This window comes from Manduca sexta, chromosome 15 (genome assembly GCF_014839805.1).
Source record: "Manduca sexta isolate Smith_Timp_Sample1 chromosome 15, JHU_Msex_v1.0, whole genome shotgun sequence".
Classification (NCBI taxonomy): Eukaryota; Metazoa; Arthropoda; class Insecta; order Lepidoptera; family Sphingidae; genus Manduca; species Manduca sexta.
Genome location: NC_051129.1, coordinates 819,282 through 846,090, shown reverse-complemented (window position 1 = coordinate 846,090; position 26,809 = coordinate 819,282). Strand labels below are relative to the sequence as shown.

The following is a 26,809-nucleotide window of genomic DNA, read 5'->3' as shown; positions in this document are numbered from 1 at the left end:
ATGGGTTGGCTATTATTAAGCTTCCGGCAGAAGAACATGTGTCCATGGCTATGAATAAATTAAAAAAATAAATTGTCTGCGCTGTCAAAACAAAGTGAATGGGGACCTAATATTTTTATTTGTTATTAGAATTTTAAACCATGGCTGGATTTTGCCTGAAGGACAGCGACGAGTACTACCTATCCCTTACAGAACAACCGAAGAGATTCGACGCAGATAGTCCAGTGACAAGTGTGTTTTTCGACGATACTAATGGCCAGGTTAATAATTCTCTTTTTTATACTAACGCCCAATCCTTCCGCGATGTAATATTTCATATCATGAAATTATCTTTAGTTGTTATCGTCTGAGGAGTAGTCAAAAGCGCAACTATAGGATAAGTTAACCAGCTGTTCATAGTCGAGTTTAGGCAATGACTCGTTTGTTGTTTAACCTGGGAATCAAACCGACGACCTCAATGTTTCAAAACTTAAGTAAGCGACCACGATCAATAAAACGAGCTTTAAATGTAGTTACTAAAAAATAATAGCAAACTGTAAATAAATCAAATGGCCCTGTTCCCCCTTAGGTGTTTAGCGTACGATCAGGCGGCATCGGAGGCGTCACAGTCAACAGCATGGACGAGTCGAAGTGCACGTCATTCCAAATGGAAGATAAAGGCGCCATAATCTCTATAAAGTTTTCCCCAGACCAGAAGATATTAGCAATCCAACGCAATCAAGACAACCAGAGTGCTACTGTAGAGTTTGTGAACTTCAAAGATCTGACACCCACGAATGTGGAATACTCTCACACTTGTAAGTGGAAGAATGCTAAGATGCTGGGTTTTGTGTGGCCAAGAGTCAATGAGATTGCATTCATAACAGACCATGGTATTGAGTTGTTGCAAGTACTGCCCGAGAAGAAACAGTTGAAGAGTTTGAAAAATACCACTTTTAGGTATACTCTCTTTTTAGTCTCCTACATTTTTATGTTTATTATTTACAGTACATGGAATAATATAAATATTTTTGGAATGCTAGGTAACCTACCCATTTTGTAGACTATGCTGCCCAATGATTTTCACACCCTAGACTATACTAACATATTATTGACACTTTAAACGGCAATCATACTTAAGTGAAAATGTTAAACTTTCAATAAAGGTATTTAAGGTTTCAAATGCAATAAGAAAATTAATAACTAGTTATTCTAGCAACTGCAAATATGTGCAAACTCATTTAATTAGAAATTGTAAATAACTTTCCCTACCAGCATATTATTGATAAAAATAAAATTTCAATAAATATATTAATGTATATACTCTAGACAGTTTTATATGTTTCCAGTGGTGCTTGGTTCTCGTGGTGTTCTCAGAGCAACATTGTGTTGCTGGCCGGGAACAATGGTGTGCTACTGCAACCATTCTCACTCAACAACTCCACTGTAACTAAACTACAGAAACTTGAGTGTTTGTATTTATTATTATATAACATAATTTTTTGTGTACTAAATAATGTCATATTCATAATTTCAAGATAAAAGCATTAATTATTAATAATTTTTATTTTGTTATTTATAGTGGATGCAGCCAAGCCCGTGGTAGAACGAGATGTGTTCCTACTGCGGTTGTGTGACGCGACTTGGTGTGCCGTGTTCCGGCATGCGAGCTTGGCCACCGTAGCAGCTCCTGGACCCACAGAGGTAGTTATGTTGAATGATATAAATTGTTAACTTAATTTTTTACTCCATTTAACAAATAAGTATAGGTATCCTAAATGTAAAATACAAAATATGTTTATTTTACTTAATCCACTGTGAAATGGAAAGGGTTACTTGTTAAATAATTTATAATGGATTTATTATTTAAAAGTGATGTCACCATCTTAAGGTATAAAAGTGCGAGCGAGATAGCGAGCTGTTTTACGACATGCCGACTTTTGCGTATTACTACTATATACAATTTATTATTAAAACATATTTAATACCCATAAATGATTTAAAAGAAATCAGTTATCATTTACCAAAACACTTAATTTAAGTAAGACTGGCTTCTAGCAGAATTCTTTGATAAAATACATTTTGATATCATCTTCAACGTCAATACATTTACCCCAAAACTATTTATTTCGACAGGTTTGGTTGATGCCAATTTCAGGCCCGACTGGTTTCCACTACACACATGTGTTGAAGACTGGTTTAGCAGGACGGTTCGCTGTCAGTGTTGTTGATGATCTCATCATTGTGCATCACCAGGTCAGAAGTTATATTCATTAATTAAATCACAGAAATGCTACCTTTAAATTATATAAATATTTTAAACAATGGATGCTTATCAACCTGAGATAACATTGAAAGATTCATAACATGTGATTATAATAATTTATAACAGCCATAATGTCATTCAAATTCGAAGACACTACACATTGCTGCGTGGTAGCAGAAACAAACTATCCACACTAACTCTTGTATGATATTGCCATTGTAAGTTTCAATTTTTAATAGCAATTCTATACAGACTTTTATAGAGTGTAGCTTTTGATTATTGCTCAACCCGCGCACTATATATTTGCCAGGATAAAAAGTATCCTTTGTAATCCCCAAGGTCTCAAACTATCCCTATAATAAATTTCATTAAAATTGCTTCAGTAGTTCAGCTGTAACAGCGTAACAGACGAAGTTACTTACGCATTTATAAATTCTATTGTTTATACGTTACAGTCGAGTCAAACGTCGCAAGTGTTCGACATAATGGAAGAGTCGGCGGTGGAAGGCGGCAGCGTGTTCCACGTTCCAGTGGTGGCCGGCAGCAGTATGCGACCCGCCGTGGTCGACGACAGGCCTTGTCCAATGTGTATCCTTTTACAAACCCATTTTTTACTAAAGATACTTGAAAAATTTATAGTTTTGGTATTCTAGAGTATATTAATAAATCCAAAATTATTGTATAAGGTAAGATGATTGAATGATTATAATTAAATTAGTTCTGCCTGAAGGATAATATGCTATACATCTCTTACACCCCCATTGGGAATAAAAATATAAACTGATAATAAAACATAACATTAATTATAAGCAATGAATCCTTAATATTACATTCAGACTCTGGTACCTGGGTAGTGTTCCAACCGGACTACATCATAGACGCGCGGCTCGGCTGTCTGTGGCAAGTGAAACTTGTACTTTCTGGACTAGCATATTCGGTAAATATATTTTTTTATTTTATGGAATATAATATTTATAAATATTGTTATAAATCAGAAATGGATGTGCGTTGGTTAAGCATAGACAGCTAAATAGTCATTACTGATACATAAATAGAGACCAGTTTATCTCAGTCTATCTATACTAATATATAAAGCAGAAGGGTTTGATTGTTTGTTTGGTTGTTAGAAAGTACTAATTAAAAAAAAAACGATTTAATAGTTCCTGGAACTACTAAAGCTAATTCTTTTTCACTAATTGGAAGGTACTTTACTTCTGATTATCTTCCCTATCCCGAGAAAATATAAAACGGTTTTGTAATCATGGAAAAATAGCATCTACTTATAATAATACCGTAGGGATTTCGCGTCTATATTAAACAATTGTCGGGGATGTGAGAAATAATTCTTACTCCTTGTATACTTCTCAACTTTGTATTGGTCGTTTGACTTATACACTTAGTGCTGCTAAGTCCTTAACACTTACTTAAATACTTGGGCATTATATACACCCAACGCTTTATATTAGCATTACACAAAATTTAAATATATTACTTAACACTGTGATTTATACAGACAATGTAGTCACGTTACTTATTCGCAGGTGCCAAAAGACTCAATTCCAAAGATCGTTGCGGTTTTGTTGAGGCGCAACAACAGCGACGACACGATATATAGGATACTGAACCAGCTGGTGAACGATGCTGCTGTTTACCTGCTAGAGCTCAGCAAGATATTCGACGAAATTAACTCCGTGTACAGGTAATTGAATACCTATTTGTGTATGATTGAGGTTTCATGTCTTAATGTCTATTTTTGTGATAGTTTTAGCAGTCAAAGATAATATAGCTTCCTATTAGGTCTGCCAGCAAACACCTGATATGCATAATAATATGCAATAAGCCTTATTATAAGTATCTCTTCCGTTGGATAATTTTATGAGTTTGTATTATGTTTATTAATTGTTCAAGCGTCTATCGCTAGATACCGCTATTATACTTTAATATTTTTCTTTTTTTAATGTCTAATTTTATGTTTTATATTATTCATTTTAAAGTATGTACTATCATTATTTGGTATGTGCCAATATATTTTTTGATGATCACTACCAGAAGTATGTTGTCAGGAAGTGGGCGGAGGTGGAGATGGCTCGCAATACGGCGGGAGCGAGCGCGGCGCTGGTGGCCGGCGTCAGGCACAGGTCTCGAGCCATGCTGTCGCAGGAGGAAGTTTGCGCCAGGGTACTGCTGCCCCATACTGACCATCCTCTGCTAGTGCAGGTAGATTGATATAAGTCGATAGGTTATGGATATATTTTGTACAACGAAAATATTAGGAGTGGTAAGATGTTCTAGCCTTTCCATAAATAATTCCGTGGGTTTTGGTGCAGGTGGTGACGGCATTCCTGGCATCTCTATGGCGGCAGGGCCTGAGCGTGCAGCAAGCAGCCGGAGCGCTGTGTGTGCGCGCTCTAGTGTTGAGAGGTGCACGCGGGCGGCTGCGCGCGCTGGTGCGGCGCGGCGCGCTGGGCGACCACAAGCCGCTCGCCTGCCAGCTGCTCTCCCTCGGGCACCTCGACCGCGCCGCCGCGCAGCTCGCGCTCGACATGATGTGGCGGCTCAGGGCCTGCTCGGTCAGTATCACACTAGTGTTGAGAGGTGCACGCGGGCGGCTGCGCGCGCTGGTGCGGCGCGGCGCGCTGGGCGACCACAAGCCGCTCGCCTGCCAGCTGCTCTCCCTCGGGCACCTCGACCGCGCCGCCGCGCAGCTCGCGCTCGACATGATGTGGCGGCTCAGGGCCTGCTCGGTCAGTATCACACTAGTGTTGAGAGGTGCACGCGGGCGGCTGCGCGCGCTGGTGCGGCGCGGCGCGCTGGGCGACCACAAGCCGCTCGCCTGCCAGCTGCTCTCCCTCGGGCACCTCGACCGCGCCGCCGCGCAGCTCGCGCTCGACATGATGTGGCGGCTCAGGGCCTGCTCGGTCAGTATCACACTAGTGTTGAGAGGTGCACGCGGGCGGCTGCGCGCGCTGGTGCGGCGCGGCGCGCTGGGCGACCACAAGCCGCTCGCCTGCCAGCTGCTCTCCCTCGGGCACCTCGACCGCGCCGCCGCGCAGCTCGCGCTCGACATGATGTGGCGGCTCAGGGCCTGCTCGGTCAGTATCACACTAGTGTTGAGAGGTGCACGCGGGCGGCTGCGCGCGCTGGTGCGGCGCGGCGCGCTGGGCGACCACAAGCCGCTCGCCTGCCAGCTGCTCTCCCTCGGGCACCTCGACCGCGCCGCCGCGCAGCTCGCGCTCGACATGATGTGGCGGCTCAGGGCCTGCTCGGTCAGTATCACACTAGTGTTGAGAGGTGCACGCGGGCGGCTGCGCGCGCTGGTGCGGCGCGGCGCGCTGGGCGACCACAAGCCGCTCGCCTGCCAGCTGCTCTCCCTCGGGCACCTCGACCGCGCCGCCGCGCAGCTCGCGCTCGACATGATGTGGCGGCTCAGGGCCTGCTCGGTCAGTATCACACTAGTGTTGAGAGGTGCACGCGGGCGGCTGCGCGCGCTGGTGCGGCGCGGCGCGCTGGGCGACCACAAGCCGCTCGCCTGCCAGCTGCTCTCCCTCGGGCACCTCGACCGCGCCGCCGCGCAGCTCGCGCTCGACATGATGTGGCGGCTCAGGGCCTGCTCGGTCAGTATCACACTAGTGTTGAGAGGTGCACGCGGGCGGCTGCGCGCGCTGGTGCGGCGCGGCGCGCTGGGCGACCACAAGCCGCTCGCCTGCCAGCTGCTCTCCCTCGGGCACCTCGACCGCGCCGCCGCGCAGCTCGCGCTCGACATGATGTGGCGGCTCAGGGCCTGCTCGGTCAGTATCACACTAGTGTTGAGAGGTGCACGCGGGCGGCTGCGCGCGCTGGTGCGGCGCGGCGCGCTGGGCGACCACAAGCCGCTCGCCTGCCAGCTGCTCTCCCTCGGGCACCTCGACCGCGCCGCCGCGCAGCTCGCGCTCGACATGATGTGGCGGCTCAGGGCCTGCTCGGTCAGTATCACACTAGTGTTGAGAGGTGCACGCGGGCGGCTGCGCGCGCTGGTGCGGCGCGGCGCGCTGGGCGACCACAAGCCGCTCGCCTGCCAGCTGCTCTCCCTCGGGCACCTCGACCGCGCCGCCGCGCAGCTCGCGCTCGACATGATGTGGCGGCTCAGGGCCTGCTCGGTCAGTATCACACTAGTGTTGAGAGGTGCACGCGGGCGGCTGCGCGCGCTGGTGCGGCGCGGCGCGCTGGGCGACCACAAGCCGCTCGCCTGCCAGCTGCTCTCCCTCGGGCACCTCGACCGCGCCGCCGCGCAGCTCGCGCTCGACATGATGTGGCGGCTCAGGGCCTGCTCGGTCAGTATCACACTAGTGTTGAGAGGTGCACGCGGGCGGCTGCGCGCGCTGGTGCGGCGCGGCGCGCTGGGCGACCACAAGCCGCTCGCCTGCCAGCTGCTCTCCCTCGGGCACCTCGACCGCGCCGCCGCGCAGCTCGCGCTCGACATGATGTGGCGGCTCAGGGCCTGCTCGGTCAGTATCACACTAGTGTTGAGAGGTGCACGCGGGCGGCTGCGCGCGCTGGTGCGGCGCGGCGCGCTGGGCGACCACAAGCCGCTCGCCTGCCAGCTGCTCTCCCTCGGGCACCTCGACCGCGCCGCCGCGCAGCTCGCGCTCGACATGATGTGGCGGCTCAGGGCCTGCTCGGTCAGTATCACACTAGTGTTGAGAGGTGCACGCGGGCGGCTGCGCGCGCTGGTGCGGCGCGGCGCGCTGGGCGACCACAAGCCGCTCGCCTGCCAGCTGCTCTCCCTCGGGCACCTCGACCGCGCCGCCGCGCAGCTCGCGCTCGACATGATGTGGCGGCTCAGGGCCTGCTCGGTCAGTATCACACTAGTGTTGAGAGGTGCACGCGGGCGGCTGCGCGCGCTGGTGCGGCGCGGCGCGCTGGGCGACCACAAGCCGCTCGCCTGCCAGCTGCTCTCCCTCGGGCACCTCGACCGCGCCGCCGCGCAGCTCGCGCTCGACATGATGTGGCGGCTCAGGGCCTGCTCGGTCAGTATCACACTAGTGTTGAGAGGTGCACGCGGGCGGCTGCGCGCGCTGGTGCGGCGCGGCGCGCTGGGCGACCACAAGCCGCTCGCCTGCCAGCTGCTCTCCCTCGGGCACCTCGACCGCGCCGCCGCGCAGCTCGCGCTCGACATGATGTGGCGGCTCAGGGCCTGCTCGGTCAGTATCACACTAGTGTTGAGAGGTGCACGCGGGCGGCTGCGCGCGCTGGTGCGGCGCGGCGCGCTGGGCGACCACAAGCCGCTCGCCTGCCAGCTGCTCTCCCTCGGGCACCTCGACCGCGCCGCCGCGCAGCTCGCGCTCGACATGATGTGGCGGCTCAGGGCCTGCTCGGTCAGTATCACACTAGTGTTGAGAGGTGCACGCGGGCGGCTGCGCGCGCTGGTGCGGCGCGGCGCGCTGGGCGACCACAAGCCGCTCGCCTGCCAGCTGCTCTCCCTCGGGCACCTCGACCGCGCCGCCGCGCAGCTCGCGCTCGACATGATGTGGCGGCTCAGGGCCTGCTCGGTCAGTATCACACTAGTGTTGAGAGGTGCACGCGGGCGGCTGCGCGCGCTGGTGCGGCGCGGCGCGCTGGGCGACCACAAGCCGCTCGCCTGCCAGCTGCTCTCCCTCGGGCACCTCGACCGCGCCGCCGCGCAGCTCGCGCTCGACATGATGTGGCGGCTCAGGGCCTGCTCGGTCAGTATCACACTAGTGTTGAGAGGTGCACGCGGGCGGCTGCGCGCGCTGGTGCGGCGCGGCGCGCTGGGCGACCACAAGCCGCTCGCCTGCCAGCTGCTCTCCCTCGGGCACCTCGACCGCGCCGCCGCGCAGCTCGCGCTCGACATGATGTGGCGGCTCAGGGCCTGCTCGGTCAGTATCACACTAGTGTTGAGAGGTGCACGCGGGCGGCTGCGCGCGCTGGTGCGGCGCGGCGCGCTGGGCGACCACAAGCCGCTCGCCTGCCAGCTGCTCTCCCTCGGGCACCTCGACCGCGCCGCCGCGCAGCTCGCGCTCGACATGATGTGGCGGCTCAGGGCCTGCTCGGTCAGTATCACACTAGTGTTGAGAGGTGCACGCGGGCGGCTGCGCGCGCTGGTGCGGCGCGGCGCGCTGGGCGACCACAAGCCGCTCGCCTGCCAGCTGCTCTCCCTCGGGCACCTCGACCGCGCCGCCGCGCAGCTCGCGCTCGACATGATGTGGCGGCTCAGGGCCTGCTCGGTCAGTATCACACTAGTGTTGAGAGGTGCACGCGGGCGGCTGCGCGCGCTGGTGCGGCGCGGCGCGCTGGGCGACCACAAGCCGCTCGCCTGCCAGCTGCTCTCCCTCGGGCACCTCGACCGCGCCGCCGCGCAGCTCGCGCTCGACATGATGTGGCGGCTCAGGGCCTGCTCGGTCAGTATCACACTAGTGTTGAGAGGTGCACGCGGGCGGCTGCGCGCGCTGGTGCGGCGCGGCGCGCTGGGCGACCACAAGCCGCTCGCCTGCCAGCTGCTCTCCCTCGGGCACCTCGACCGCGCCGCCGCGCAGCTCGCGCTCGACATGATGTGGCGGCTCAGGGCCTGCTCGGTCAGTATCACACTAGTGTTGAGAGGTGCACGCGGGCGGCTGCGCGCGCTGGTGCGGCGCGGCGCGCTGGGCGACCACAAGCCGCTCGCCTGCCAGCTGCTCTCCCTCGGGCACCTCGACCGCGCCGCCGCGCAGCTCGCGCTCGACATGATGTGGCGGCTCAGGGCCTGCTCGGTCAGTATCACACTAGTGTTGAGAGGTGCACGCGGGCGGCTGCGCGCGCTGGTGCGGCGCGGCGCGCTGGGCGACCACAAGCCGCTCGCCTGCCAGCTGCTCTCCCTCGGGCACCTCGACCGCGCCGCCGCGCAGCTCGCGCTCGACATGATGTGGCGGCTCAGGGCCTGCTCGGTCAGTATCACACTAGTGTTGAGAGGTGCACGCGGGCGGCTGCGCGCGCTGGTGCGGCGCGGCGCGCTGGGCGACCACAAGCCGCTCGCCTGCCAGCTGCTCTCCCTCGGGCACCTCGACCGCGCCGCCGCGCAGCTCGCGCTCGACATGATGTGGCGGCTCAGGGCCTGCTCGGTCAGTCATCACACTAGTGTTGAGAGGTGCACGCGGGCGGCTGCGCGCGCTGGTGCGGCGCGGCGCGCTGGGCGACCACAAGCCGCTCGCCTGCCAGCTGCTCTCCCTCGGGCACCTCGACCGCGCCGCCGCGCAGCTCGCGCTCGACATGATGTGGCGGCTCAGGGCCTGCTCGGTCAGTATCACACTAGTGTTGAGAGGTGCACGCGGGCGGCTGCGCGCGCTGGTGCGGCGCGGCGCGCTGGGCGACCACAAGCCGCTCGCCTGCCAGCTGCTCTCCCTCGGGCACCTCGACCGCGCCGCCGCGCAGCTCGCGCTCGACATGATGTGGCGGCTCAGGGCCTGCTCGGTCAGTATCACACTAGTGTTGAGAGGTGCACGCGGGCGGCTGCGCGCGCTGGTGCGGCGCGGCGCGCTGGGCGACCACAAGCCGCTCGCCTGCCAGCTGCTCTCCCTCGGGCACCTCGACCGCGCCGCCGCGCAGCTCGCGCTCGACATGATGTGGCGGCTCAGGGCCTGCTCGGTCAGTATCACACTAGTGTTGAGAGGTGCACGCGGGCGGCTGCGCGCGCTGGTGCGGCGCGGCGCGCTGGGCGACCACAAGCCGCTCGCCTGCCAGCTGCTCTCCCTCGGGCACCTCGACCGCGCCGCCGCGCAGCTCGCGCTCGACATGATGTGGCGGCTCAGGGCCTGCTCGGTCAGTATCACACTAGTGTTGAGAGGTGCACGCGGGCGGCTGCGCGCGCTGGTGCGGCGCGGCGCGCTGGGCGACCACAAGCCGCTCGCCTGCCAGCTGCTCTCCCTCGGGCACCTCGACCGCGCCGCCGCGCAGCTCGCGCTCGACATGATGTGGCGGCTCAGGGCCTGCTCGGTCAGTATCACACTAGTGTTGAGAGGTGCACGCGGGCGGCTGCGCGCGCTGGTGCGGCGCGGCGCGCTGGGCGACCACAAGCCGCTCGCCTGCCAGCTGCTCTCCCTCGGGCACCTCGACCGCGCCGCCGCGCAGCTCGCGCTCGACATGATGTGGCGGCTCAGGGCCTGCTCGGTCAGTATCACACTAGTGTTGAGAGGTGCACGCGGGCGGCTGCGCGCGCTGGTGCGGCGCGGCGCGCTGGGCGACCACAAGCCGCTCGCCTGCCAGCTGCTCTCCCTCGGGCACCTCGACCGCGCCGCCGCGCAGCTCGCGCTCGACATGATGTGGCGGCTCAGGGCCTGCTCGGTCAGTATCACACTAGTCGATACTAACGAGCGACGAGAATGGACATACTTATACACACTCTTACTACATTCCCCTACCGAAATAATTAGATTTGGTGGATTGAATACGGTAACTTCTCTTCTATATTGGCTTAATATTTGATGTGATAATTTTGCCAAAAATATTTAACTCATATTCTTGGAATGATTTTCAAGCTTGTTAAACGAAACTATTTTATTTAAAGTAACGTTTCTAGTTGAACAACAGCATTTCTTACCAAACCATCTATACAGCTAGCCTTACGTGACCATAAATCTGGTGATGGTTTTTGTTTATACTTGTCCGTGATTTTGTTGGTCAGTATGTAAATATAGTTTCATAATATGTCACTTCTAGACCTTAATAAATTAAACACACCCTTTGCAAATTGCACAACTAATTTTCGAAATTGTCAATCATAATAATTAAGATAATCTTTGACATCATTACATATTTGTTTATATTAAATTACATATTTATTAAAACGTAAAAAATATAGTGTACATGTCATTGGGACACCTTTGCCATTTTGGCATAATTTAAGTATAACTGATAAGATAATACGGATATAATAATGATTAGATGGTGGCACGTTTTTCTTGACTTATGTTATGGGGAATGGATAATATAAATAATTTCTCATTTTAATATAAAGAGTAAACTTAACGATCATTCATAATAATTGATAAAAAAATAAAATTTCTTATTTGAATATATGTGTATTTTGTTTATCAAGTAAACTTATTTACTTTACCATAATTGGATATCAATTGAATATGAATGTCCTTTGTAAGAGCTAACTTCATATTGTCACTTTGGACGCGATTATTATTGGTCATTCGAAATTAAAATATTATATTAACTTTTATCTTACGATTCTACAAAATTTTAAAAGAATATGCCCAAACACGGTTTTTATTCAACAGAAATTCTAACATAAACAATTTATATATCTTTGTATACAGCCTTTTTTAGTATTGATTTTACAAAAGAACTTATTTTTCTTATCGTTTGTAATCACGTAGTATAGAATTATTTACATGGGAAATTCTAAATTTTTATGAATTAAGTTATTTTGTACTATTATAATTATTCCATGATTAATTTTCCTATATGAAATATTGTGAATATCATGATATCAGATATTCAAAATAGAAACCGTATGCTTGGTACTCTAGTCCACTGTCAAGGTCAGAAGTTTAATTTGAAGTTAGAATACCAGATAACTATTATTTCTGGACGATTTATTTTTCGATATTGCATCTTTCAGCTGTCAAATAAGGGGTCAAGTGAGGCTTACAAAATAAGCAAATACACATAACGTCTTTATTTATTCTTCCCGAAGGGCTAGGCAGAGATGCGATCAGCTCACCTCCCTTTCCCCATGTGTGTATTATGCCATAATGTTGACGGTAGTGACGGTGGGTGCAGGAGGTGGTGGAGGTGCTGCTGAGCTGGGACGAGCCGGTGAGCGCGGTGGGCGCGGCGCGGCAGGCGGACGCGGCGCTGTGGGCCGCGCTGGCGCCGCGCAAGCTGCTCGGCGCGGCGCAGCACTACGCCGCCGCCGCGCGCCGCCCGCACGCCTTCCTCGCCGTCTACCACGCGCTGCTCAACAGGAACGACGCGCTCCGGGGAGCCACGCACTTCTTGAAAGGTACGCCACTACTGGATACATCATCATATACACACATATAAACACCGTGCTATTGCACCCCTGAAGAACATCCGCTACAAAAAGCGTCATCACTGTTTAGTTATTGTGCTTGATTACAATTTGAGTCCATCGATTTGACTATAAAATTCAATAGTGACAATAGATGACAAGCCATTTTATTCAAGCTTTGCGACCGAGTTGAAGGTTGTCTCAAGGCCGTCCATGCTTCACAGAGCGTGTTATTTCCGACAAGTTAGAAATCGATTTTTAGCATGTAAAATGAAAGGCAAATGGCTGAAAATATATTAGAGTAAATTTTGTAATTGATAGTCAGTTCGTCTACAACATAAACTGTCTGATTTATCCACCGAATTGACCAAAAAGTATGAAGTATTTCTTGAAAACTATTATAAAATAAATATAAAAACTTAAAAACGCATCAAATATTTCGCATGATCGATGAGAAAAAAATATTTTCCTCATAATTAAAGACAGTGATATGCAAGAAAATGACTTTGTCATGTATCAATATTTTCAAAACCTGTGGCTACAAGGTTTATCAAGACGTCATATTATTTTTTATTATTATCTTATCATATATTTATACGGACTCAAAATAACACCTAAACACCTGACATGTGCTCATGGTGTACTTATTATTAAACTTAGATAATCTATTCATAAAAAAAAACTGCTGAACTCAGTGTATTTGTACATTAAAAATGGTAATTAGAAAGAAAAAATCTTACTAAAGAAGAGTTAAAGAACACAAATTAGAGATTCTTAAATTCCATTCTGTCTGTCCGTTAGAGCACATCTCTTAGCTACTAAACAGATTTTCAAATATATTCACAGATGGCCACAGTATAATTTGGGCAGAATATATGCTATATTACATAAAAATCGAATGACGATAAAACTTATCATACTTTTAAGATATTTGCAATTAATTTACTTACTTGAAAACTGGTTAGAATTTTTCTTCACGAACAGACTTCTGCGCGGGTAAAGTTGCGGGCAGAAAGCTATGTATAAGAACCTATAGATACAAGGTTTATCATGGGGTGATGTTATTATTCATGTTTATCTTATCATATAATTAAATGGACTCGAAAGGATATCTGACGTAACCTCATGGTGTTATTATAAACTTAGATAACATATACATGGTGTTCAATAAAACTATCGTTTTTAATGTTTTTAGTTTATCGAAATTAGTCTTTTTTTTATAAGTAACTTATTTTTATATGTTTTAATACAAATGAAATCCCATGGGAATTTTATTTATTACTCAGATTTACTAGCATTTCTAACTTCCAAGGCATTTTAAGTTTAGTATAATGAAACACATAAATGATGACACGAAATAAATGGCAATATCTTTAAACTTCTATGTGTTATGTTTCAGGCGAACAATGTGATAGCTACGTGGAGTATTACAAACAATTGACATCAGAACAATAGTAAAAGCAAAAGGATCATAAAACATCAAATATTATGAAATATCTGTGATGTGTTGACAAAATAATATACCATAGGCAATATTGTTGTATTTATAATTTTTATGATGTAAATAAAAAATGAAATGTTATGTATATTTTGTTATGAATATAAGATATTATTTGATTTTATTGGAATTTTATTTACAACTAGCTTCCGCTCGCAGCTTCGCCCGCGTGGATTTCTGACTTCAAAAATGGAGGAGGTGCTCAATTTGTCGGGATGTTTTTTTAATGTATGGTGGTATGCAGGTGGTCCGATTGTCCGGTCAGGGTCTGATGATGGAATCCTGGTGAAATCGAAGGAAGCTTATAGCATGATTCAGTATTCACGCGTGATGGCTTATTATTAGCGTATTTCATGTATAACTTTGGTGTTTCTATACCGATTTCTATGATTCTTTTTTATAGAATATTTAATAATGTTAACTATTTTAATTAGGGATGACTGAGAGTGTTATAAACGTAAGAGTAGACAAATATAATAAGAAAGCTTCGAACTGCTAAGCTATCGGGAGTTACACGTGTTATTGTGAGTCAACCATAAAAGATAGACATATGCTGTCGTGGGATATTTTTTACATAATTTTAAGGAGAACATTTCCGTCATACATGATTTCTGCGTAGCTTTAACCATTAAGGATGCACACGCGACGGAAGCTTAAAAAATTGAGTAACTTCTCCCGTTTTCCCAACATTTCCCTTCACTGCTCTGCTCCTATTAATTGTAGCGTGATGAAAAGTATACTATAACCAGCACAGGAGTATGACAAATAATTGTACCAAGTTTCGTTAAAATCCGTCGAGTAGTTTTTGTTTCTATAACGGTTATACAGACAGACAGACAGACAAAAATTTTACTAATTGCATTTTTGGCATCAGTATCGATCCCTAATCACCCCCTGATAGTTATTTTTTAAATATATTTCATGTACAGAATTGACCTCTCTACAGATTTATTATAAGTATAGATAAGTATAGATGAAACAGTCCATGTTTTTGATCAACTATTGAGTTGATAGTTTAGACACAATTAATGGCGATGAGATAGGGTCAAAAAGACTGTACAATCAATTGAATAGTTTTTACACCCAGAAATAAATCCTTCATAAATTAAAAAAAAAGAGAGATATACTAAGTTAAAACCTACGTGAGTGTGGAAAATCTGGATGAAAATTTTTTTTTTTTTTTCAGGGATTGATATAGTTTGAAGCTTAATTTTTGTAATAGGGTTATTAACGATTACCATTTATACCATACCATTACCCTTTTTACGTCTTGGTAGCACTACTACTCATCTCAAAATATTAAAACTCTATTTTTTATTTCCTTATTAATTTTTATTTGCGGAACTTTAACCGTTTACGAAGCGCACGCAACGAAAGCTCTCAAAAGGAATATTTTTCCCTTTTTTTAACATTCTTCATTAATAGTCTGCTCCTATCTAGTATAGATAAATTATTTTCAAAATTGTAGTCGTATGTACGAACTGTACGCGTTTAAACAAAACAAATAGTTTACCTTATATATTTCATACAAAATATCATGAAGTTTTGGGACACCTAGAATATTATGATAAGAATACTGATTATTTTTTATATTATTATTTATCACTACTCTGCCATTTTAATGTGTTACAGAATACATTTTATAGTTATGCAGACCATTTTTTCATATGTACCGGATTTAAAATAAAGGAATAATGTTACTGTGTCACTCACTGAATTAATGTTAGATAAATTATAAGGTGCCCTTAAAGCAGTTGTATTCAACCTACTTTTTTACAATTACCACAAAGATATCTTAGCTCTGTGTCTCGAGCCACAAAGTAAATTAATTGACCTACAGTATACTCTAGGTCAATGAATTTGAATAATCTCTAGATTAATTAGTTACTTGAAGATAATTATTATTGTGATTTATATAATATATATCATAGGTTATTTAAAAAATAAACAACATAATTATATCATAAATATGTATTTATAAACATTAACAGAAAACAAGTGCATTAAAATGCTGAGTTACATGTGGAAAACATACATTTATAGAAAAATATCTTCACTACATACAATTTACAAATTGACCACAGCACGGATGGACTTGCCAGCGTGCATTAAGTGGAATGCTTCATTAATTTCCTTTAGTGGGACATTATGAGTGACAAATTCATCCAAAGGCAGTTTGTTCTCAAGGTACTCATCTACAAGCTTTGGTACACTGTCACGGCTCTTGTAGCCTCCAAAAGCTGTTCCCTTCCAGGTACGTCCAGTCACCAGCTGGAATGGCCGAGTGCTGATTTCTTGGCCAGCAGCAGCAACTCCAATGATGACAGAGACACCCCACCCTTTGTGGCAAGCCTCTAGAGCTGCTCTCATTGTGTTTACATTACCAATGCACTCAAATGTATAGTCCAAACCTCCATCAGTAAGATCAACCAACACTTGTTGTATCGGTTTGTCATAGTCCTTTGGGTTGACAAACTCATTGACTCCAAATTTCTTTGCAACCTCGAACTTATCAGGATTGATGTCCACACCAATGATACGTTTGGCTCCAGCTGCTTTGCAACCCAAGGCTACAGCAAGTCCAACAGCCCCAAGACCAAATATTGCGCAGTTTGAGCCTGGCTCGACACTTGCCGTATTCAGTGCAGCACCATACCCTGTTGGGACTCCACAGCCAAGCAGACAGACCTTATCCAACGGGGCATTATCAGCTACTTTGCAAAGAGAAATTTCTAGAACTACTGTATACTGGCTGAATGTTGAACATCCCATGAAGTGGTACAGCTCCTTCCCCTTGCATCGGAAACGGCGAGTGCCATCGGGCATAACACCCTGTCCTTGGGTGATGCGCACTTTCTGGCACAGGTTAGTTTTGGGATTCAAGCAGAACTTACACGATTTGCATTGTGGCACATACAGCGGCACGACGTGGTCGCCGGGCTTCACGCTGGTGACGCCCTCGCCGACGCTCTCCACAATACCACCGCCTTCGTGCCCCAAAATGACGGGGAACACACCTTCCGGGTCGCTTCCAGAGAGAGTGTAGGCATCGGTGTGGCACACTCCAGTGTGGGTAATCTGAATTCGCACTTCTCCGGCTCTCGGTGGGTCCACTTCGACCGTTTCGATTGACAGCGGCTTGCCGGCTTCCCACGCGACCGCCGCGAGGCACTCGATTACTTGACCAGCTTTCGACATATCTGCTCTGGACGACTGCCAACTAACAAGTGAAGTAACTGTCTTGACTACGACAAACGTAACAATTGCAATGTGCTATCAATGATGTAATAGCAACAGCGGCGATAACAATATATTGAAATGTACTACCTACTGACCTTGGACCTTGAGCTTGAATTCGATTTAGCAGATATCCACCCAATTCTCACTGAAATGCAAAATTAAATATATACAATACGTAATTGAACAATAACACAAGTTCGTAAATACCGTAATTAGCTTTGCGGATGCGCAAGTGACAACGAGTATTTAATAATAACGATACAATACAAAATCTTAAGATTCTACCGATAGTTGTGTTTCTCTTGTTTACGAAAAATAACAAATATTAACGTACAGTACGTATAGGTATGTGTATCCAAACAGTTCTTTTTTTGGAAGAAAACGCTTATTCAAAGCGCTCATTGATCATTTATTGACTGGAAATTACGAAACCAAAGATACTACACCAAACAAATTTTATGTTTGTTTTAAAAAAATGTACATAATAATTATATTGTAAGGTTGTATTTAAAAATTTCGATTTTTTTCAGGCAAATTGCGCATAAGGTCCACTTTGTCAAAACTGGCACTTTGTATTGTCACTTGTCAGTTGTCATTTTATTTGAAAGTTGTATGAAATGTTGATAGGAAATCATGCCGTTTACCAAAATAGTACACAATAATTGTTACATGTAGGCTTTTATGTACTGCTAATATATTGTATAATTATTATTATTAATATTGTAACTGGCAAATATGGCTAAGTTCCACAATTACTATGTTCTATGTCCTTTAATTGATCAGAAAAGTTTTCTCGGCGTGTCCACGGATAAAGACGAAGACTGTGTGATTGTTACTCTAGGTCGTAACGTTGTTAATAAATACAGGGTGAGTACTGTTTATTCTTACGCATAAACACACATTCTTATTACATTAAAAGTGTATTTATCTTAACAATATTATATTGGAAGTTTTTAGGTTATGTCTGTTTATAGTGAAGTGGTCGAAGGAATATTTATTTATTAATAAGGGTTTTATATAAGCTTAATTGTTGTCAGTTCACCGTATGTAACAAAAATCAATTATAAGAAATAATATAGAACTATTATTTACAATTGTGTGCAAATTTTTGGTTTTTATCATACTTGATGGCACTGAAGCACTCCTGCACTGTTTAACATTATAAAATCAGTTAATATTTGTCAAGTCCAAAATTTTGCACAGGAAATGTACTATAAAAAATAAATACACATACTAAGTGTTCTCCATAAAATTAAGTTTGTATATAAATATTTTACATAATATTTCACCATGAGCCGATAGAGTGAAAAATGAATGGCTCTAATCCTTGTAGATTTTAATTACGTTTATTCACATATTATAAACTTACAAAATGTTTTCACAATTCCAGCTATCAGATCAAAAACAAATTGCTGGTTGGACATCTAAAATCCATATCACATCTGCAGTGATCTATGATGCAGAACCGGACAACTATGTGGGTGTGTTTAACAACAACTTCATTAAAACTTGGAAGGAGGATGCCACCAATTTGGACAAAGTTAAAAAGATAAAGGTATTGCTACTTTAAAACCATCGGTCTATTGAATTATGCATGGATCGAATAAAATTATATGAAGACTAAATAATGAAATTCATCACAATAAATTATCAGATTTCAGTACAATCCATGTGTGGATTGTACTGAAATCTCATAATTTAATGTTTGACACAGACTGAATACAGTTTAGCATATCATCAATACTTTTGCGCTTGTGTCACTCTTAAATAGGGTTAGTTAGTTTTAAAAAGAAATGCTATATAATGATATTATATATGGACAAGTATTCCTAATATCAAATTAATCTCAATATCACATTTTCTTTCAGTTCCCATTAAACATTCTTAAACTCATACCAAGAGACAACCAATCACCACTTGTAATATTCAGCAATGGAAACTGTTCATCTCTCTCATATGCAATTGAAAACAGAAAAACATATGAAGGGAAACCATTGGTTAAAGAAACAGAAACAGTAGTTGATGTTGCATCTTATACTCATAATAATGAGAATTATATTTGTTATATTGTAAAAAATAACAAAGATGCTTATGAAATAGTGAGTTGTCCTGTAAAAGAAGAGTTGGGAGATCTTGAGAGAGCCAAACTGAATAAAATTAAGATAACAAGAGATGATGTTTATGTTGTTGGTAAATTGATATGTGTGGAGAGATGTTCTGTGTATGTTTTATGTGAGTACTTTATTTTAGAGTGATACATTACCTATAGCACAATATGCCTGTTGTGGGTAAATTCATGTGTACACACAACAGGCATATTTATAAATTACTACATAAATTACTTGTGTTAGAGTATCAATACAGTCGAATCCGTTTATAATGACATCGAAGGGAATTGACAAACACGTCATAATAAGCGGACGTCATACAAAGCGTTTTGTGAAAAAAAAAATATGTAAATAGTATGCATGTATTTAAGTACTTTAATAGAGAAATATAGTAACTTATAAAATAAAAAATGCACGTAATAAGTACATACCTATGTATGTACATAAAAGTTGTATTTTTTAATGTAAGTAATCTGTAATTTTTGTCTGCTTTTGTTTTTTTATTTTATTGTAAAAACAGTCTCTAATACTATTGTGTATAGAAGACATCGCTATGTCAATTACTCACTGAGATTCAAAACAAAAACGAGCCACGTGCCGAACGTCGTCGGGAATCAAGGAACATTACCGAGGGCGTAAAGAATCATGTCGGTCATTATAACCGGACATAATTTATTAAAAGGGGTCACAATAAGCGACATGTCACTGTAAGGGAAGTCATTATATTCGACTTTTTTATAAAGAATCTTATATGAAAACCAAACTTCGTAGTGTAATTACGTCATAATAAGAGGTTGGTCAATATAGGCAGAGTCATAATAAACGGATTATACTGTATTTACAATATTAATATTTTTACCTTTATTTCAGGGAATGACTCAAAAATGACAGTGTATAACTTAATACAGAAAACATGGAATACTGTAGGGAATGTGCCTTGGATATCAACACAGTCCAGTGTTTCACTAGCATGGTTGGGAAAATCACACCTCATTTTATTTGGAAGTAATATGGATCAAGATGGTGCCATTATTGTAGCATATAACATAACTCTTGGAGTAGGATCTTGCAGGTACCCTATGAAGATGTATACTGAAGAAGCAAAGCTCTACTGCCTCAATAGTAGAATAATCCTGGAAACCTCTAACCATATTGGTGTGTTACCATATATTTTGGAAACAAAAAGAAATCTGTCCAACCTTATGGGATCACATGAAGTGACATCAGATGAGGTAACAGAAATAGCTGACTGGGGAACACCTACCACTCCACAATTTCATGTAGATGAAAAATTGAAAGATTTAATAAAATTTGGTCTGTCTGAAAGAAATATGTGTGCACAAATAATACCACCATTATTGGAGAAAGACAATTTCCAAAGTGTAATACCAGCTATGAGGAATTTCACTGACATTCCAGAATCCGTGTTAGTAGCTGTGTTGAAATATGCTATCAAATTAGTGAACCCAAACAATGTAGATGTAGCAGACTTTGAGAAATTTTCGGAATTCTGTAAAGAAAATAATGAGGCAGAAAAGAAAAAATTTCAGTTCTTAAGTGATGTTCTCTTGATAACATTCAGTGATTCCTTAATCATACGGCACTTGAGGAATGGACTAAATCTAGATGATTCATTATTCCTCCTTTCATACATAACATATCTTATAGTTACTCCAAATATAGATTTTCAAATAGACTATGAAAGCAAATTATATGACTGGTGTATTCTATTGATGGATGCTTTCTATCAACAATATCTTATGACAAAAGATGAGAAAGTAAAACATGTTCTGCAGAATGTGTTGGATGTCACTTCCAACCTAATAGAGCAATTGGAAAATATTAGTGGTGTGATGGCTCAGCTAAACAAGCTCTTATCTGGTAAACTTATTCAAAATAATGAAGAGAGATCTTCATATGTCATTGAATTGATGGAAATATAATTTTGATAATCTTTCTGGGATTTTATTGACCTGTATGTAAAGAATTCTACCTTTTGTACAAGAAGCAATGATTGTACCTGTCTGTTTCAAAATAAATTTGATTTTCTAAAACTGAATTTTATGGGGTAAACAAACTGGATGCTCCAATGCATATTTATGTGCCTTTTCATCCAAGGTGATGGTATGAGCCTATGATGGATCAAGAAATGTTTTAATTGAAACAATTCATTCATTCAGTAGTCTTTTTATTTGCAACTCTAGCAAACTGAACAACCATTGGCTTCTCTTTCAACATGTATCCATTTGTTTCATTTAATGCTACCTCTGCAATTTCAATTGAAGGGAAAGTCACAAATGCTTGTCCTTTCATGCGGCCCTCTTGCATTACTCTCACATCAAACCCTATCTCTTCTTCTTCAACCAAATCTTCAATATATCTTCTATAGATACTCTTTACATCTGCCTCTGTAACAGATTTAGCCAAATTCTTAATATACAATCTCATTGAGGGTTGGCCAGGATGGTAATTCTTGAATATGGGCAATATTTTCATGTCCTTATAGGATATTCGGTTTTTGAGTAGTATTGCTTTAGTTATTGTGGGTGTCTCTGGTTCCTCTTTATTAGTTTCAACAATAGGCGTTTCTTCCTTTTGGAATTTACCCAACTCCCCAACAACATCTGGTTCTTGGACAGGTTTCTGTAGTGCATCCTGTGTGACTACCACAGATATTTTTTTTGGACAGGTACCAACTTGAGGTACAGTCTCAAACACTTCTTGGCTTGCTCCTGTTTTTGTAATTTTGGGTGCTGATGGCACAGTCCCTGGAAGTTTTCGGGATGGAATTGGTAACTTCCGTTTCCTTTTAATCAGCTTTGGAATGGTTTGTTGCCTTTTTTCAGTTTCCTCACTTGATATTTCAGATTCTGTTTCTTCTGCAGACATAGGTGCTTGTACATCTACAAAAAATGGCTTAAATGTTTCTTTAAAAAATGCAAGACTATTTTGATTTTCTTTAAAAGGCACATCAAGGGACATTTTATTCATTAAATGTAATGCCTGTATATAGAATGGTTTATGGTTTAAGAGAGTATATACAATATTAATTGCAGCTATAGGGCTGATTTCAGGATACTTGTATTTTAAGTAAGGTGGTGGTGGTTGGTAAAAGTCTATAGAAGGATTCCAAGCGTTCACATGTTTTAAAAACTCTTTAATTAATTTTGTTGTGGAAGAAAATACTTCTTGTGTGGCACCCTCTTTTTGGGGTATTGTTTCATTTGCAAAAGAAAACTCTACTACTAATCTTTTGTTCCCTATTTCTAATTGGTGTAATCTAGACATAGATGCTTTAGCTTTCTCGACTGTAGCGAATGATGCAAACACATAATGCCGTCTTAATCTGGATTCCCACACTAGTTCTGCACCAAAATGTTTTAATAGTTGTTCCTTGTCGTGCAAAGAGAGACCAGTCGGTAAATTTCTAATCATTAACACTTTAGACATTTTGGATATGTTTATGACATATATTCTGAAATAACGGATTTTATCAACTTTTAATATTATCCCGATTATTTCATGAGAATTTTTATAACAGTTTCATAACATTCAAATGTCACTGTCTAATTCATTTTTTTTATTCATTCCACAAGGAATTAGCTAAGGTCAGAGATCATGCTGCCATATCATAAGTAAAAAAATAAATTCAATTCATTATCTCAGATTCAGCATGCTATGTTGTAACATAGACAATATTCCTTTTTTCTGTAAAACGTATCCAAACGATTTTCTTTTATGCATGTATTTTATCTGTGACATTTGTTTAAAAACAACCCTCATTTTTGCTCAATGTTTTTGCCGGCGGTAAAAAGTTGAAAACGTGCACCTAATGAACAAAATCAATGAAATTTAGTTCACCAAAGGGGCTTTCCTCAATATGGCACTAGAAAATCCGAAGAAAACAGCCAAAGTCGTCGTGCTAGGAGATATTGGAAGAAGTCCACGTATGCAATATCATGCGTTATCTTTAGCTAATTCCGGCCTTAATGTTAACATAATTTCTTACGTAGAGACTGCACCACTCACAGAAATCTTGGAGAATCCAAGTATACGTATAACTAAGCTTCATCCACTAGTTTTTGAGAGGGGTCCCAAGCTGGTTAGGTACGCGGCGAAAGCGATATGGCAGGCTGTGAGTCTTCTTTTAACATTATTTATGAGTGGGAAATGCGATTTTCTGTTATGCCAGAACCCGCCGGCGATCCCAACTTTGCCAATCTGCCGTTTCTATTGCTTAGTAACAAGAACTGTATTTGTGATAGACTGGCATAATTATGCATTTTCCATCATGGCCATGGCGCTCGATCAGGACCATTTCTTGGTGAGAATAGCGAGAAATATAGAGAAATTCTTTGGCCAGTCCTCACAGCACAACTTGTGTGTTACTTATGCCATGAAAGAGGATCTTTTGCAGAACTGGAATATTGTGTAAGTACCCACTTATTCATTTCTCTTATCTAGATAACTAATTTGTAAGGAAATTTTAATGTCTGAATCTCATAAAAGTTCTAAATACATACTTGTTCATTCTACTAGAGATTGTTTTCAATTTAGAATTCCTTTTAGTATTTTATTTCTTGTGAGGTCTACAATGGACACACTCACATTGAGGGTAGTTTTTCTCAATATTTATTTATAAGTTATTATGAAACATTAAAAAAAATTAAACCTTTGTACACTTTTCTAATAAAAATAACAATATCTATCTTTGCAGGACATCAGTACTTTATGATAGACCTCCAAAAATATTCCACCCTATTTCTACGGAGGAAAAACACATCTGGTTTCTTAAAATTAGCCAGCAATATCCTGAATTTGCTAGTTCAGGACAAGAACAAGCTGGTGATGTAACAGAGAGAACCGCCTTCACGCAGGTTGTGAATGGCCAAGTGGAGCTGAGGGGAGACCGGCCAGGACTGCTGTTTAGCAGTACCAGCTGGACTCCTGATGAGGATTTTAGCATACTCATGGAAGCCTTGCAAGGTGAGGAAATTCTTTATGTTACATATTTCTAAAAGAAATGCTTGAGTCACATAATAATAATAATATCAGAATGATAAATTCACAAAGAATACACACATGATTGTTTAGAAAAGTCAGAGGTGTGTGCCCTTGGGTTTTTAACCTGCGGAGCGGACATTCATCTTAGCAGTCCATTCCACACCCAACTAAGCTATCGCCGCTCGAGTCACATGCTTTGCCTTATTTTGCATTCTTTGTAAACATTAATTTTAAGCACCATGACATAATTATCTTCCCAAGCCATAACATTTTTGTATCTTGAGACTAAAATGGGGAAAAGAGCTTAGAAATATTGCCTAAAATCACTGTAAAGTTACTTTAAAAGACATGTCAATACTACTCTTTTATAACCAATTTTTTTCAATTACAGTCTATGAAACAACTTTCAATCTAACAAACAAGCTTCCTAAACTGATATGCGTCATCACCGGGAAAGGGCCAATGAAGGAGCACTATGCAAAACAAATTAGAGATAAGAGCTGGAAGCATGTAAAAGTAGTAATGCCATGGTTGGAGGCCACAGACTATCCCACTATGGTGGCCAGTGCTGATCTGGGAGTGTGCCTCCACACAAGCTCCTCAGGCCTAGACCTTCCTATGAAAGTAGTTGATATGTATGGTGCTGGACTGCCGGTGTGTGCATTTGATTTTTTGTGGTAAGTTTTAGAATTATGTGTAATCATTATATTCTACTCTAAATTACTTTAAAGCAAGAATATGTTTACAAAAATTTTAAACATTAAAAGATTTAGTTAAAGAATTATTTATATTATATTCTGTGCCTGAAAACTATACATGTATTTTTAACATTATCTATTAATGGTTTGTGAAAAATGTGGTCAAATATGTTTTTTTTTAGTTTTTTATTCTAACTTATTTGTTCTAGCCTTGATGAGCTGGTGGAAAATGGAGTGAACGGGCACACTTTCAAAAACAGTGATGAGCTTTCTAAACAAATAGTGAGATGGTTTGAAGACTTCCCTGTTAACGAGAAGCAAAACAAAATAGCCGAAAGGATGCGCAGAGAGCTGGTCAAGTTCCAGGAATCCCGATGGGAGGAAAACTGGAACTTGAGAGCTAAAAAGATTTTTGAATTGTGATACATAATATTATATAAATAGGTTTATATATGTAAATTATTTATAAATGAAATGTATTTTTATAGATTGTTAATACTTGAATATATCTTTCTATGCAATAAAATCTTTTGATCTAATTATTTCTGGCTCCAAGTAGTCCTAAAACCACATGATAATCTTTTCTTACTAAAATTATACATATGAAACTTTGTGAAAATGTTTTGATATTTCTTAGAAGTGAATGTAGTAACAGTTGAACATATTTGGATGATATTTGGGACACAGGTAGCCACCATGTCCTTGATTAACACACAGGCTACTTTTCATCCTGGTAGTTTGTTCCAAAGGAAGCAATAAAATTTATAAAAACATAGTGTGTCCTACACATAGTGTCATGAATCACCACAGTAATTTATGGTATTTTGTAACAGAAAAGGCATTTCATGCAAGTGAAGCCGCAAGTAACTCTTGTGTAGGCTTCAGAATCTTAGATTTCAATATTTAACCTATTTAAGACTGTATGTCTACTACATAAGGTATTTTCCTATGAAATGTAAATAGCAGATTATTTACATTTCTGAAGCACTATTAATAAATACAGCAAATGAAAAACAATTTAGCTTATACAATATGTATTTCACCTTACCAAAAATAGATTTTGTTTACACACACACATCTTACACTAAAAGTCTTTCAATTTCCTGCTGGATGCTCAAAATTTGTGGTTTCAGCTGAGAACCCTCATTAATAGTAATGGAACAAGAAATGATTGGGCGAGAGACCCCACAAGCCCGTCCAAGAGCTTGTTTGGACCTCACAAACACATAAGGCACATTTTTGTCTTCACACAGAATTGGAATGTGCAACACAATCTCCAAAGGCTCGGCATCGGCCGCCATTATTATGAGTTCCGAAAGTCCACGGTTTAATGTTTTGGTAGCTTCATTGGCACCTTTACGGAGTTGCTTGTAGTTTGCCGCCTGCTGCACCAAGTTCAAGATCTTGGCGGTGAGAGGAGCGTCCGCAAGAGGGTACGCCTTAGGGTTTACGTTTGCGTCGTTTTCAGCCTGAAATAGGATATGTCCAATTAAAATATATTCTGGAGAATAGAAATTTTATGAAAAGAAAACTGATGGAATATATATTTTTTTATTTGGTTGTGGAAAATGTGCCTTATCATCCTAATTCATGAGTGGCATCATACAAACATAACCTATAATAAGCAGTAGTCACATTGCAAGTATGACAGAAAATAACAGTACACACAAGGTTCGTGGATAAATTAATTACTTTAGCAGTATGAAGTACAAATATTGTATACGAATAATAAACTACCATACGTAATTTACAACAAAGGCACGTGTTCCTTACCATGTTTATAAATACCGGAGCGTTGAAAGAATCTCAACCTCTCGGCGATTTCTCGCTTCACTGAGGAATTCAATGAAGATTAAAAGTGAAGAAGCTTCAAAGAAAAAAAATAAAGTTTCCTTTACACAATAGAAACTCCGAGATATTGTAAAGCACAAAACACCGCGACTTTTCACCCCACGCTTTGCTCCACGCGCTTCTTTTTGACAAATGGCATTTTTGACATTCACGTTTAGTAGTTGACATATT

General features: G+C 43.0%; 6 protein-coding genes across 7 annotated transcripts; 3 read left to right on the top strand and 3 right to left on the bottom strand.

Moving 5' to 3' along the window:
- The first annotated feature begins 37 nt into the window (after window positions 1-37).
- LOC115447830 lies at window positions 38-13,705 on the top strand. Its single transcript, XM_037438898.1, has 13 exons — window positions 38-260; window positions 569-939; window positions 1,329-1,450; window positions 1,562-1,683; window positions 2,116-2,235; window positions 2,701-2,833; window positions 3,082-3,182; window positions 3,787-3,944; window positions 4,309-4,462; window positions 4,573-4,666; window positions 4,841-8,991; window positions 12,008-12,230; window positions 13,639-13,705. The coding sequence occupies exons 1-13, from the start codon at window positions 141-143 to the stop codon at window positions 13,692-13,694; spliced, it is 5,925 nt and encodes a 1,974-aa protein (XP_037294795.1). The 5' UTR covers window positions 38-140; the 3' UTR covers window positions 13,695-13,705.
- Window positions 13,706-15,693: 1,988 nt separating this feature from the next.
- LOC115447801 (alcohol dehydrogenase class-3) lies at window positions 15,694-17,255 on the bottom strand. Of its 2 annotated transcripts, none has more exons than XM_030175036.2 (2): window positions 17,073-17,255; window positions 15,694-16,957 (listed from the first exon to the last, which is right to left on the bottom strand). In XM_030175036.2, the coding sequence occupies exon 2, from the start codon at window positions 16,933-16,935 to the stop codon at window positions 15,805-15,807; it is 1,131 nt and encodes a 376-aa protein (XP_030030896.1). In that variant the 5' UTR covers window positions 16,936-16,957; window positions 17,073-17,255; the 3' UTR covers window positions 15,694-15,804. The 2 variants fall into 2 exon arrangements, with proteins under 2 accessions (XP_030030896.1, XP_030030894.1); XM_030175034.2 differs by having other exon boundaries at window positions 15,694-16,982; window positions 17,073-17,241.
- A 279-nt stretch (window positions 17,256-17,534) lies between these two features.
- LOC115447798 (nucleolar protein 11) lies at window positions 17,535-21,041 on the top strand. Its single transcript, XM_030175031.2, has 4 exons — window positions 17,535-17,844; window positions 18,368-18,532; window positions 18,846-19,209; window positions 19,956-21,041. The coding sequence occupies exons 1-4, from the start codon at window positions 17,713-17,715 to the stop codon at window positions 21,026-21,028; spliced, it is 1,734 nt and encodes a 577-aa protein (XP_030030891.2). The 5' UTR covers window positions 17,535-17,712; the 3' UTR covers window positions 21,029-21,041.
- A 215-nt stretch (window positions 21,042-21,256) lies between these two features.
- LOC115447800 (RNA-binding region-containing protein 3) lies at window positions 21,257-22,644 on the bottom strand. The gene has a single exon (XM_030175033.2). It carries the CDS (start codon window positions 22,533-22,535, stop codon window positions 21,258-21,260), a length of 1,278 nt encoding a protein of 425 aa, XP_030030893.2. The 5' UTR covers window positions 22,536-22,644; the 3' UTR covers window position 21,257.
- A 191-nt stretch (window positions 22,645-22,835) lies between these two features.
- Window positions 22,836-25,315, top strand: LOC115447799 (chitobiosyldiphosphodolichol beta-mannosyltransferase). The gene is made up of 4 exons (XM_030175032.2): window positions 22,836-23,516; window positions 23,803-24,071; window positions 24,481-24,766; window positions 24,997-25,315. The coding sequence occupies exons 1-4, from the start codon at window positions 22,966-22,968 to the stop codon at window positions 25,208-25,210; spliced, it is 1,320 nt and encodes a 439-aa protein (XP_030030892.2). The 5' UTR covers window positions 22,836-22,965; the 3' UTR covers window positions 25,211-25,315.
- A 489-nt stretch (window positions 25,316-25,804) lies between these two features.
- Window positions 25,805-26,787, bottom strand: LOC115447802 (NHP2-like protein 1). Its single transcript, XM_030175037.2, has 2 exons — window positions 26,561-26,787; window positions 25,805-26,256 (listed from the first exon to the last, which is right to left on the bottom strand). The coding sequence occupies exons 1-2, from the start codon at window positions 26,561-26,563 to the stop codon at window positions 25,867-25,869; spliced, it is 393 nt and encodes a 130-aa protein (XP_030030897.1). The 5' UTR covers window positions 26,564-26,787; the 3' UTR covers window positions 25,805-25,866.
- Between the last annotated feature and the right edge of the window lie 22 nt (window positions 26,788-26,809).

Excerpts from the sequence above, each read along its gene's own strand:
- LOC115447798 (XM_030175031.2), top strand. The coding sequence starts at position 17,713 with ATGGCTAAGTTCCACAATTACTATGTTCTATGTCCTTTAATTGATCAG. Across the intron at positions 17,845-18,367 it reads ACGTTGTTAATAAATACAGG|CTATCAGATCAAAAACAAAT; the intron begins GTGAGTACTGTT and ends TCACAATTCCAG. Across the intron at positions 18,533-18,845 it reads ACAAAGTTAAAAAGATAAAG|TTCCCATTAAACATTCTTAA; the intron begins GTATTGCTACTT and ends ATTTTCTTTCAG.
- LOC115447799 (XM_030175032.2), top strand. The coding sequence starts at position 22,966 with ATGGCACTAGAAAATCCGAAGAAAACAGCCAAAGTCGTCGTGCTAGGA. Across the intron at positions 23,517-23,802 it reads TTGCAGAACTGGAATATTGT|GACATCAGTACTTTATGATA; the intron begins GTAAGTACCCAC and ends CTATCTTTGCAG. Across the intron at positions 24,072-24,480 it reads ACTCATGGAAGCCTTGCAAG|TCTATGAAACAACTTTCAAT; the intron begins GTGAGGAAATTC and ends TTTCAATTACAG.
- LOC115447830 (XM_037438898.1), top strand. The coding sequence starts at position 141 with ATGGCTGGATTTTGCCTGAAGGACAGCGACGAGTACTACCTATCCCTT. Across the intron at positions 4,463-4,572 it reads ACCATCCTCTGCTAGTGCAG|GTGGTGACGGCATTCCTGGC; the intron begins GTAGATTGATAT and ends GTTTTGGTGCAG. Across the intron at positions 4,667-4,840 it reads GCGCGCTCTAGTGTTGAGAG|GTGCACGCGGGCGGCTGCGC; the intron begins GTGCACGCGGGC and ends TAGTGTTGAGAG.
- LOC115447801 (XM_030175036.2), bottom strand. The coding sequence starts at position 16,935 with ATGTCGAAAGCTGGTCAAGTAATCGAGTGCCTCGCGGCGGTCGCGTGG.
- LOC115447800 (XM_030175033.2), bottom strand. The coding sequence starts at position 22,535 with ATGTCTAAAGTGTTAATGATTAGAAATTTACCGACTGGTCTCTCTTTG.